Here is a 12,388-nt window from a genome sequence, read left to right on the forward strand (position 1 = left end):
ATCTGATTAAATATCTAATGTAATATGAGGGATACGTTGTTTTTTAATGTTGTAGGAGTTATTAATCCTTCTACACGTGAGTGGAAAGATGGACTATTCTCGGTAATCATGAGAGATCTTGCCAACATCACGCATGATGGGCCCAAGTGGATTGTACTGGATGGAGATATTGATCCTATGTGGATAGAGTCACTCAACACAGTCATGGATGACAACAAGGTGAGACTAGACTCTTCTAATGTTTATATAAGTAACTGAGATGTAGGACAGCCGTGTCGACCAATTTGTATAAGTTAAGTAGTTAACCTAGTTAAGTAGTTAAGTAGTTATATATCAACCTAAACTTTTTAAGGTGCTGACATTAGCTTCCAATGAACGAATTCCACTCACACCATCTATGAGACTCTTGTTTGAGATTTCTCACCTCAAAACCGCCACTCCTGCCACCGTATCCAGAGCTGGAATCCTCTACATCAACCCTCAAGATCTTGGCTGGAATCCGTAAGTTTTTATAAAAACTGTTTTTATGAGTAGCCCTGGGCGATAAAGCGTGGGATCATCTCGCAGACTTTTGGTTTACTTAGTTCTCTCAAGAAGTCTCTAACAACAATCTTCTCATTAATCTTAGCTATGTGAACTCATGGATCGACACAAGAGAAGTTCAGTCTGAGAAGGCCAACCTGACAATACTGTTTGAAAAGTATGTGCCGCCATGTCTCGACATCATGAAAGTGCGCTTCAAGAAGATCACCCCCATAGCAGAGATTGCTCACATACAGATGCTCTGCTACCTGCTAGAGGTTTGTTCTCATATACGTACCAAGACTAGCCCACGTTCTGGTGAAATCGTTTTTTGAAGGTTTACAAATGCGTTCTATCAGTACTAAATCCATGTTGATTAATTTTAACTGCTGTTTTGAGTAGTTTAAAGTTACTAAATATAACTCAAAAGTTCTTGTGACCTACAAAATCAGGTACGGTTTCTTCATTACATGTTTGAAATGTTGCAAATTTATGGCATTGTGTGCATAGCCACGCATATACATGTAAGATGAAGAGCAAAGGTCTCTGAGGTCAAACTCAAACCTTGAGCCATCATTGTTGATGCACAAAGAACTGTACATTGCATATGTGTGTATACTACCAAATGCAGGCGTTGCATGGCTAATAAAATATTGACCCAATGAATTTGAGTAACTTAAGCTAGTAGCTTAAACTGGTTTAAATCTTTACTATAGTAAGATCTGTGTCTGAAGCCTGCTTATTAATCGTTACGTTACACGTAATGATCTTTCATGCAATCATGTTTTTCAAACATGCTAGCAATAACCAATAGTATTTTACCAAGCACTTAAACCGATGTAATGAGTATGGCCACAATTATTCCATTTTATTGCAATGTAGCCACTTGGCTTAGTGGTTTAGCACTCCTGTCTGCAGACCTTGAGGTTCGGAGTTCAAATTCAGTGCGAAGTGCATTTTCCATTGCTAAAACTTTATCGCTTTCTCGAGACAAAAATGACAAATACTGAGATTTCTCTCTATATATATACAACTTAATGTTTGTTTTTCTAAATGATTTTTTGTTTTTACGTTCGGCTACAGCAATTAAAATCTAGCAATAAAAAATCCGTATCTGAATTTATACCGGATTTAAATTCGCGACAATTGCAAATCTGCAAACCCTAAGCCATTCTTATTAGTTTCATCTATTTTATCTATGATATCCTTATTGCAATTGCAGGTTACAAGCTATATAAGGAGTCACTTTTTATTATTAATTTATATCGCCTTTTGCGTTTGTATTTATTTTTAAAATTATTTAAAAATTATTTAAAAAATCATTACCTATTTTTTTAATTTGTAATTTTTAAATGTGACGTTTCAATTTCAAATGTCCTAGGACGTGCTTCAATTTCCAGTTCTTCCTTATGGCTATCGCTATAAATAATGAAATTTAAATTTTCACACGAGGATTATTGTATTATCTCAAGTAGTAATTGCATCTACATTTCCTCTCTGTTTGGTCAGACAAAGTATTGGACAAAACAGTCCGATATCTCATTTTCGAGATACCCGGTATCGAGTAGCATCAGTATTGTCGTATTCAAGGATTTGATGGATAGTTTCTGTTACCACAGTAACTTTTTTATATACACACTTCTATGTCCATGACATTGATTCAACATATCCATGATTTTTAGTTTTTTTCCTCAGTTTGTAATAATTGTATCAAATCATTTTTTATTGTAAACATCATAGCAAAACAGACTGTCTAGCCGTTGCTTGCTACGGTATTTATTTCACACTTGAACATCTTTACAGTTGTTTTAATTTTTTCTTAATTGATTTGAACTACACAGTAAACTTTTCTCATGATTTTAAGTTTGAAAATTAGAATAGTAAATGTTGCATACGTTAAATAAAAATCAGTTTACTGTCCAAAGACTTTTATTACTCTGCGATGCCGCGCATTCTCCTGGTATATATACTGTATAGATTATGGCTATAGATATATAACTAACTACCTAAAGACACTATGCAAATAGTTGTAGACTTTGGTGTTTAATATCTCACAGAGTGTATGAGATTTGTTACACGGGTAGATCACAGATCTAGTTAGATCACTATTATTATTAGTCATTGTAATAAGGATCATAAATGTGAAGGAATTGTAAGGGGTGCACATACTCACTTAGAGTTGTTTCCTCTTGTTACGAACTATTTTTTCTCTTCACAGATTTCACTTGTACCAGAGAATACACCACCAGACTGTCCAAAGGAGCTCTATGAACTCTACTTTGTTTTCTGCTGTGTCTGGGCTTTTGGCGCTTGCCTATTCCAGGACCAGCTGACTGACCACAGAATAGACTTTACCAAGTGGTGGACAAATGAGTTCAAGACAATCAAGTTCCCATCTGCTGGAACCGTCTTTGATTACTACATTGACAACACCACTCATAAATTTGAGCCTTGGACAAAACTTGTTTCTAAATTTGAGCTCGATCCAGAAATTCCATTGCAGGTATATATATTTCCTGTTCTGGTAGATCACAATATAAACTTTTGCTAGCTATACAAGTGAAGTTCATCTCATAGTTAAAAAAATATTGCGAGCAACTGTAGCCCTTACCTCAGTGATGTTGTGTATAGACAGATTGCCAATATGTCGACTAAATTATTAGTGTTATTATTTTATAGTCAGCACTGGTGCATACGGCTGAGACTACGCGGACCAAGTTTTTCATGGACCTTCTTATAGAGAATAGGCGACCTATCATGCTGGTCGGTAATGCTGGCACAGGAAAGTCGGTACTCATGGGAGAGAAACTCAATTCATTGCCTGAAAACTTCAACATATCTAATGTGCCATTCAACTTCTATACGACATCCGCCATGTTGCAAAATGTTCTTGAAAAGCCGCTGGAGAAGAAAGCCGGACGTAACTACGGTCCACCCGGTAACAAGAGGCTCATATACTTCATCGATGACATGAACATGCCGGAGGTTGGTCAATATCTCAGCTTATTCTTCTTGGAAAATGTCAGCTTCGAGCATGATATTTAATCAGGCGCTAGAAATAGACGTGAACATGACTTCACCTACCTCTCTATTCTTCTTCTATATACAGCGTTTTCTTATAGGTTGACAAGTACTTCACCGTGCAGCCTCACACCCTCATTCGCCAGCACCTCGACTACAGCCATTGGTATGACAGGACCAAACTGTCACTCAAGGATGTGCATAACACTCAGTATGTAGCTTGCATGAATCCAACCGCTGGCTCTTTCACCATCAACCCTCGTCTACAGAGGCATTTCAGCGTCTTTGCTTTGTCCTTCCCTGGTCGAGATGCCCTGGCCACTATCTATACAAGTATTCTTTCGCAGGTATGTTCAAAATGTTTATTTTTTCCATAAGCATCTTCGATTTTTGCTGCTTCTTTCACAGGTTCTGAAGCTCACAGAAAACTCTCAGTCTCAACTCAACTCTCAACTTTAAGCCTTTTCATAGATACAAAAAGAACTTTGTCTGTTTGTTTAGCACTTGACAGTCGCTGGAATGACCGCGCAAGTGATCAAATTTGCTCCTAACCTCATCAATGGTGCTTTGGACTTGCATGCGAAGGTTACCTCAACCTTCCTGCCTACTGCCATTAAGTTCCACTACATCTTCAACTTGAGAGACTTGTCCAACATCTTCCAGGTTTGTACCTTGTGCCCGGTTATAGCCCCACTCATATGTTGCACTCATATGCTGCATTCATACGCTGTTAGGTTGTTGTGAATAAAATGTATCCTTTTCTAGTGTTTTGGCTTTAGAGTCCTTCCTGTCAGGTGTGCATCAAATTGTAATAACTGTGATAACCTACAGGGTGTCCTCTTCAGCACACCTGAGTGTGTGAAGTCGACCAATGACCTCTTGAGCCTGTGGGTGCACGAGGCATCGAGAGTTTATGGAGATAAGATGGTAGAGACTGCTGACATGGAGCTCTTCATCAAGACTCAGAAAGATGTTTTCAAAAAGTCATTTGAAGACATTGAGCCAGATGAAATATTCTCAAAGAAGCCGCTGATTTACTGCCACTTTGCAACAGGTTCTTCCATTCATCATACGCCGGTGTTATAAAAATGCTTTTATTAAAGTCAATTTAATATTCAAGGTTTTGCGTAGCATTTAGTAGCTTAATACTTGCTTTTTCTTAGCTCTGTTTGTACTCCCCTCAGCGGGATTGAGAAGTACATGATAGATTCTAATCTACACAGGCATTGGTGAGCCCAAGTACTTGCCAGTAGCTGATTGGCAGTCCCTGAACAAGCTGCTTATTGAAGCCCTTGATAACTACAACGAGCTGAATGCTGCCATGAACCTTGTTTTGTTTGAGGATGCCATGGAGCACATTTGTAGAATCAACAGAATTCTTGAGTCACCCAGAGGAAATGCTTTGCTTGTTGGAGTTGGAGGTAAGAAAGGAGGTTGCTGTTGTCTTGTTAGCTATAATATGTACGCAAGATATTGGATAAAATACAGAGGTATGAGGGATTATGGATGAAATACAGAGGTGTGAGGGATTATGGATGAAATATAAAGGTGTGAGGGATTATGGGTGAAATACAGAGGTGTGAGAGATTATGGGTGAAATACAAAAGTTTGAGGGATTGTGGGTAAAATACAAAAGTTTGAAGGATTGTGGGCGAAATCAATATTGCATATCGTATAGCATTGCGTATCTACTTGCAGGTTCTGGCAAGCAGTCGCTAGCCAGGCTGGCAGGTTTTATCACAGGCCTCGAGCCATTCCAAATCACCATAAGGAAAGGGTATTCAACTGCTGACCTTAAGCTTGACCTCGGGGGCCTCTACATCAAGGCTGGAGTCAAAAACATTGGCTGCATGTTCCTCATGACAGATGCGCAGGTTCGTAGAGTATTGTGTGGCTGTTTATCTCGGCTCCTTTGCTTTTCCTCTTTCACTCTGTTGTCAATACCTCTATAACTTTTGATTACTAGCGATCACCCCTTTTTGCCCATTTTACATCATCGTCTTTTTTCTCTCTTCAGGTGACTGATGAGAAGTTCCTTGTTCTGGTGAATGACTTGCTGTCTACCGGTGAGATAGCTGATCTACTGCCAGATGATGAAGTAGAGAACTGTATTAGCGGTGTGAGGAATGAAGTGAAAGGAATAGGGTTAGAGGATACGCGGGAGAACTGCTGGAAGTTTTTTATAGACAGAGTGCGTAGAATGCTGAAGGTTGTTCTCTGCTTCTCTCCAGTGGGTAGCACTCTAAGAGTGAGAGGCAGAAAGTTCCCTGGCGTTGTGAATTGCACAAGTATAGATTGGTTCCATGAATGGCCTCAGGAGGCTTTGGTCTCTGTAAGCCGCAGGTTCATTCAAGACAGTGAGTATCTGCCCGAAGAGCTGAAGGACTCTGTTGCAGAGTTCATGTCCTATGTGCATACGTCTGTTAACGAAGCCTCAATGCAATACCTCACAAATGAGAAACGATACAACTATACAACTCCAAAAAGTTTCTTAGAGCAGATAGCCTTGTATCTTAATACGCTGGCTACTAAGAACGTTGAGCTGCAAGGAAAGATGCAACGTCTCGAAAATGGCTTGGAAAAGCTTAGGTCTACAGGTAAGATAATTCATGTATTATAAAAGCAAGACATCGTTCAGTATCTGTCATGTGATCAATAAATGGTCGACACATAATAGACTGGTTAGTATGTGGGTATTATTTGTACATTCTTGTCATTGCATATCCATGGTACCGTGATAATACAGCATGTGTACCCAGCATGTAGTATGTACACTACCTGTACACAGCTGCACATTGCATGTGATACATACACCGCCTGTACAGTACTGTCATTGTGTACGCAGCTGCACATAGCATGAGATACGCACATCAATTGTACTATACTGCATCATTCACTCAGCTTATGCGACAGAGACCCCACCCCACTTATGTATTACTGCTGTTGTTCACTTAGCCGCTCAAGTGGATGATCTGAAGGCCAAGCTTGCTGCTCAGGAAATTGAGCTGACGCAGAAGAATGAGGATGCCAATAAGTTGATCCAGATCGTAGGAGCTGAGACTGAGAAGGTGTCCAAAGAGAAGGCAATTGCTGATGAAGAGGAACAGAAGGTAACAGTAATCCCAGCTAGGAGATATATAAAACTATCTCATCTTGTGTTAAAAGGGGATGTTCAGAGCCCGCACTGTTTTTCATCGCTATAACCAATTTTTTACCTTGCAAAATGTAAACTTTGTAAACTTGTGATGTAGGTTGCTGTCATCAAAGAGGAGGTGACAAAGAAACAGATATCTTGTGAAACAGATTTAGCTAAGGCAGAGCCAGCTCTGATTGCTGCCCAGGAAGCGTTGAACACACTCAACAAGGTGCTTTTCTAGATGGTGCATATAGATACAAAGAGTCATATATTCAATTCACATTTGTATATAAGACTCTTGAAACACACTTTGATTATTTTCTTTAGGGCAACCTAACAGAGCTGAAGTCCTTTGGCTCTCCACCAGCTGCTGTAGTGAGTGTTACTGCCGCTGTGATGTGCCTGATGGCACCAAATGGAAAGGTGCCCAAGGACAGGTCTTGGAAAGCAGCTAAAGGCATGATGGCTAAGGTATGCTCTCTTGAGATACTAGTTGATTTTCCACATTTTTCTTTGTTAAAATCATGCTGCATCATAATATGCATATTCAACTATGCTCTCTCGTATATGTGTCAACCAATAAATGTATTCAACCATGCTCTCTCGTATATGTGTCAACCAATAAGTGTATTCAACTAGGCTCTCTCGTATATGTGTCAACCAATAAGATTTTAGCTTTTTGAAGTATACAATAAACTTTTCAACTAGATGTTTTGTGCATGCGATGTTAAACAGGTGGATGGTTTCCTTGATGCCTTGATCAATTATGACAAAGAGAACATTCCAGATAGCTGTCTAAAAGCTATTGATCCATACTTGGCTAATTCTGAGTTCGATCCAGAAAATATACGCTCAAAGTCGATAGCAGCTGCAGGCCTATGCGCTTGGGCTATAAACATTGTAGCGTAAGTAGACGGTTGTTAGGCACGCTCGAGAGGGCGCTTCAGAGCTGCTAGCAGGGAGTCGGACTGAAGCTCTCTCTATAGTTGCTAGTGTTACTTTATATGTTTAGCTTCTTCTCAACCTCTTTCCTCTGTTTATCGCTTCGCACGTTATTGTGTTCTTTGCTAATTCACTGCTGTTAGGTTGACTCCTTCCTTGATGCCTTGATAAATTACGACAAGGAAAACATTCCAGACGCCTGCCTTAAGGCAGTCGATCCGTACCTTCAGGATTCCGAGTTTGATGCTGAGTTTATTAAGGGAAAGTCTCTCGCTGCGGGTGGTCTATGCGCTTGGGCTATCAACATTGTCACGTAAGTCTTGCGCAAAGACCCCTGGCAATTGTAGACACCTTGAATTGGCAACATGTTGTTGTGATGGTTGTAGAACAGTAAATAAATCGAGTAGTTATTGTGTGGCCTTCAGCTTCCTATCTGTTCATCTCCGCTATTTCTGTCACATTTGCTAGCTGAGGTGATAGCTATATGAGTTGGCTCCCACGCATTGTCTGTTAGAAACAATGCATTTTTGTTTTTGCAAGCTGGCAACAGCCAATGTGCCACAGCTTCTTAAAGCTAGTTCAAAAGCCTAAAATGTAAAACAAAAAAATGATATGTGACAAATGAATTAATTTTATTTGTTATAAAACCAATTCAGCTAGCTAAATTCCTGCTTGGATACAAAATGGATGTTTGTGGTGTTGATGTTGGTGTCAACACAAAAAACCTGCACAAAGACTATGGTAGTTAGCAAGTCAGCTGACTGTACGTCTTCTGTGTGGCAGATTCTACCGTGTTTATTGTGATGTGGAACCGAAAAGACTCGCTCTGGCAGCAGCCAACGCGGAGTTAGCAGCTGCTGTTGAGAAGCTGAAAGGCATCCAGAATAAGATCAAATCTCTTGAGGAGGTGTTAGGTAAGCTGACAGCTGACTTCGAGAGAGCTACAGCAGAAAAGATCAGATGCCAGGAGCAAGCGGATGCTACAAACATGACTATCAAGTAAGTGACAGGAAGCAGGTCTAATTTTTCCTTCTTTAAGAAAGGATGAACTATGAAAGAACTATGACAGTGTGGAAAGGCAATTCCCAGTTTCACCCCTTCATTTCTACACGCTGGATCTCTCTCTTCTCTATCTTCTCTTCACACATATTCGCAGTTTCACCCCTTCACTCCTACACTCTGGATCTCTCTCTCTCTTTTTTTTCACACATATTCACAGTTTCACTCCTTCACTCCTACACTCTGGATCTCTCTCTTCTCTATCTTCTCTTCACACATATTCACAGTTTCACCCCTTCACTCCTACACTCTGGATCTCTCTCTCTCTTCTCTTCACACATATTCACAGTTTCACTTCTTCACTCCTACACTCTGGATCTCTCTCTTCTCTATCTTCTCTTCACACATATTCACAGTTTCACCCCTTCACTCCTACACTCTGGATCTCTCTCTTCTCTATCTTCTCTTCACACATATTCACAGTTTCACCCCTTCACTCCTACACTCTGGATCTCTCTTCTCTATCTTCTCTTCACACATATTTGACAGTTTGGCGAATCGTCTCGTTGGTGGGCTGGCATCAGAGAATGTGCGGTGGGCTGAGTCTGTAGAAGGATTTCGAGCGGCAGCACAGACGCTGCCAGGAGATGTGCTGCTTACAACTGCGTTCATCTCATATGTCGGCTGCTTTACAAAGGCCTATCGAGTTGACCTTATGGAGAGCCAGTGGCTACCATTCCTCCACAAGCTCTCGGTAAGCCCGTACTCTGAGCTCGTTCTTTCCTTGTATTCTATCAAATTATAGTCGGATGTTAGTTTGTTTTCTTGAAATTGTACTAATATTTTATCACCTTTATTTTTGCACAACAGGAGAAATCAGCGGTACAGTATTATTTTATCGTATATTCTTTCTTTTCTGTTCTATTTTGACTGTTGGATATACCCAGCAAGTTATTGCTCTTGCAAATCAACTTCTGCTTTGCTAGCCAATCTTTCTGTCTTTCAATTAGCTGACCGCAACTATCCTAATCATATCGTTGAGGCAGCCTGTGAATGAACTTATAATAATAACAATGTAACTTATAGTGCAACTAAGACAAAAAACTTTGTCTTATGTGAGAGAAGCCAGCTATTCTTACGAGCATAAATCCAATCAGCAATTTTTCTTTCTAGGCTAAAATGGAATACAAGTGACTGAATTACTCTTTCTAAGTTTCCTCTAATAGTGCTCTCTTATGTATTATGTGCAATGCCCTCTGCATAAGCCCTGACTCCGCACAAGCGACGGTGTAGTGGTAAATTGTCTTATATCTCTGCCTTGCTGTATATCTGTATGTCTGTATATCTGCATGTCTGTCGACAGACTCCCATTCCCTCTACACCCGGGCTAGATCCACTCTCCATGTTAACCGACGATGCCCAAATAGCATCATGGAACAACGAAGGCCTCCCCTCAGACAGGATGTCGACTGAAAATGCTACAATTCTGTGTAACTGTGAGAGATGGCCTCTTATGATTGATCCACAGCTCCAGGTAGGTCATATACACATCCTGTAGCTTTTATCCTCTCTTGACCGCTGCTACAACTAGCGACTACAACTAGCTGATAATGCAGCTGATTAAGCATTTTAATAGAAACTGTATCCTCATTTGTTCTATGTCAGGGGATTAAATGGGTGAAGAATCGCTATGGCGATGGACTGATAGTGGTTCGTCTTGGACAAAAGGGCTATTTAGATAGAATCGAACACGCCATCATGGCAGGTGATGTCGTGCTCCTTGAAAACATTGAAGAGAGCATCGACCCCATTCTTGATCCACTTCTCGGTCGCAACCTCATCAAAAAGGGTCGGTACATCAAGATGGGTGATAAAGAGGTAGAATACAATAAAGCTTTCCGACTCATTCTACAAACAAAAGTAAGTCTTTAAAAACCCAAACAGTAATTTCAGGTTTTTCCTAAAGCTAGATGATTGCTGCTATATCTAATTCTCAGCACGTTATAACTGATCTCATGTGTTCACATTCTTTCAGCTCGCAAATCCTCATTACAAGCCTGAGATGCAAGCGCAGACGACTCTCATCAACTTCACAGTAACAAAGGATGGCCTCGAAGATCAACTACTCGCGCAGGTAGTGGCGGTGGAGCGACCCGACCTTGAACAGCTCAAATCTGAGCTAACACGCCAACAGAATGAGTTTAAAATTGTACTCAAGAAGCTGGAGGATGACCTGTTGGCTCGTCTTTCAGCTGCAGGTAAACATTGTGTTAGAAGGCCTAGCCTTACACACATATGTAGCTCGTGCACTAGGGATATGCCACATTCAGTCAGCACATAATTACACATGTTAAGAGCTTGGTAAATGCATTCCACTTTTGTTCACTTGGTCAACTAATATACTGGTTTGTTAGGGCCATACCGTCACATAACTAGGTATTGCTAAAGCATGCATTCTTTTAATAGAGGGTGACTTCTTGGGAGACACTGCTCTAGTAGAAAATTTGGAGACAACAAAGTTGACAGCAACAGAAATTGCGGAGAAGGTAGAGCAGGCAAAAATAACGGAAGTTAAGATCAATGAGGCAAGAGAACATTATCGACCAGCTGCAGCGCAGGCTTCACTCCTCTACTTCATTCTCAATGAGCTCTTTAAAATCAACCCGATGTACCAGTTCTCTCTTAAGGTAGAAACTCTTAGACTGCCTCAGAGATTACATTAAATAAGCGGCAAGATTCCTGTTCAGTGAATAGAGAAAACTCTGTCTTTCTTCCTGTTAATACCAAAAATCCTTTTCGTTTAGGCTTTCAGCATTGTCTTCAAGAAAGCTATTGAAAAGGCGGAGCCAGCTGATGAGGTCAAGGCTAGAGTGCTGAATCTCATCGATTTCATCACTTTCTCTGTTTTTAATTACACCAGCAGAGGTCTTTTTGAGAAGGACAAACTCATTTTCGTCGCTCAGATGTGTTTCACAGTAAGTAAAGCTCTACTCTATCATCCTTATGCCACTAATTTATCTTTCAGTGTGAGAAATAGGTTCTATTTCAGTGTGAAACATAGGTTCTATTTCGTATTATTATTGGCTTTTTATTATTTAATCAAAGTAGATTGCATCTTTGAATAGCTTTTTTGAATAGTTTTGTTGTCTTTCTTAGCCACCTTTCCTGTAGGCTTTTATTTTATTGCTTTAATAGCAACCTGCTATGCGATGAAATTAAAACTATATTTACCTGCTGCTGCTGCTGCACCGCTATAGCACTTTCAAAACTTTTTAGATCCTGACAGCAGCAAAGACTATCAACCCTGTAGAGTTGGACTTCTTGCTCAGGTTTCCTGCACAGCAGAATGTCAACTCTCCGGTTGATTTCCTTTCTCACAACAGTTGGGGTGGCATTAAGGCTCTCTCGAGCATGGAGGAATTTAGAAACTTGGACCGTGACATCGAGGGTTCAGCAAAGAGATGGAAGAAGTTTGTTGAATCAGAATGTCCGGAGAAGGAGAAGTTTCCACAAGAGTGGAAGAACAAGACGTCGCTTCAGAAGCTCTGCATGATGAGAGCGCTAAGGCCTGACCGAATGTCATACGCAATCATCGACTTTGTCACGGAGATGCTTGGTACCAAATACACCGAGGGTAAGAACCAACTTTAGTTTTGCTGCTTCAAATAGATTCTCATATATGAATATACAAATATTGCTAATGTTACGAGGGGTGATGAGGAAATTTTGACACGTCTCTATTGAGATTGTTCTTTGTGCAAGAGAGAA

The 12,388-nt window shown here is 40.3% G+C and overlaps 1 protein-coding gene across 1 annotated transcript in view; it reads left to right on the top strand.

Moving 5' to 3' along the window:
- Nucleotides 1–12,388, top strand: part of LOC137385860 (dynein beta chain, ciliary-like) — a 39,709-nt gene that overhangs the window by 21,928 nt on the left and 5,393 nt on the right. The window contains exons 32-54 of the mRNA XM_068072438.1: nucleotides 56–219; nucleotides 353–501; nucleotides 629–800; nucleotides 2,741–3,025; nucleotides 3,202–3,507; nucleotides 3,645–3,890; nucleotides 4,045–4,206; nucleotides 4,375–4,597; nucleotides 4,767–4,964; nucleotides 5,242–5,417; nucleotides 5,561–6,140; nucleotides 6,499–6,653; nucleotides 6,795–6,908; nucleotides 7,007–7,150; nucleotides 7,765–7,934; nucleotides 8,405–8,620; nucleotides 9,170–9,374; nucleotides 9,984–10,154; nucleotides 10,286–10,540; nucleotides 10,656–10,878; nucleotides 11,087–11,307; nucleotides 11,425–11,595; nucleotides 11,897–12,254. Coding sequence (XP_067928539.1) covers nucleotides 56–219; nucleotides 353–501; nucleotides 629–800; nucleotides 2,741–3,025; nucleotides 3,202–3,507; nucleotides 3,645–3,890; nucleotides 4,045–4,206; nucleotides 4,375–4,597; nucleotides 4,767–4,964; nucleotides 5,242–5,417; nucleotides 5,561–6,140; nucleotides 6,499–6,653; nucleotides 6,795–6,908; nucleotides 7,007–7,150; nucleotides 7,765–7,934; nucleotides 8,405–8,620; nucleotides 9,170–9,374; nucleotides 9,984–10,154; nucleotides 10,286–10,540; nucleotides 10,656–10,878; nucleotides 11,087–11,307; nucleotides 11,425–11,595; nucleotides 11,897–12,254 — 5,064 coding nt within the window. The remainder of the gene's footprint in view (nucleotides 1–55; nucleotides 220–352; nucleotides 502–628; nucleotides 801–2,740; nucleotides 3,026–3,201; nucleotides 3,508–3,644; nucleotides 3,891–4,044; nucleotides 4,207–4,374; nucleotides 4,598–4,766; nucleotides 4,965–5,241; nucleotides 5,418–5,560; nucleotides 6,141–6,498; nucleotides 6,654–6,794; nucleotides 6,909–7,006; nucleotides 7,151–7,764; nucleotides 7,935–8,404; nucleotides 8,621–9,169; nucleotides 9,375–9,983; nucleotides 10,155–10,285; nucleotides 10,541–10,655; nucleotides 10,879–11,086; nucleotides 11,308–11,424; nucleotides 11,596–11,896; nucleotides 12,255–12,388) is intronic.

This window comes from Watersipora subatra, chromosome 1 (genome assembly GCF_963576615.1).
Source record: "Watersipora subatra chromosome 1, tzWatSuba1.1, whole genome shotgun sequence".
NCBI lineage: Eukaryota > Metazoa > Bryozoa > Gymnolaemata > Cheilostomatida > Watersiporidae > Watersipora > Watersipora subatra.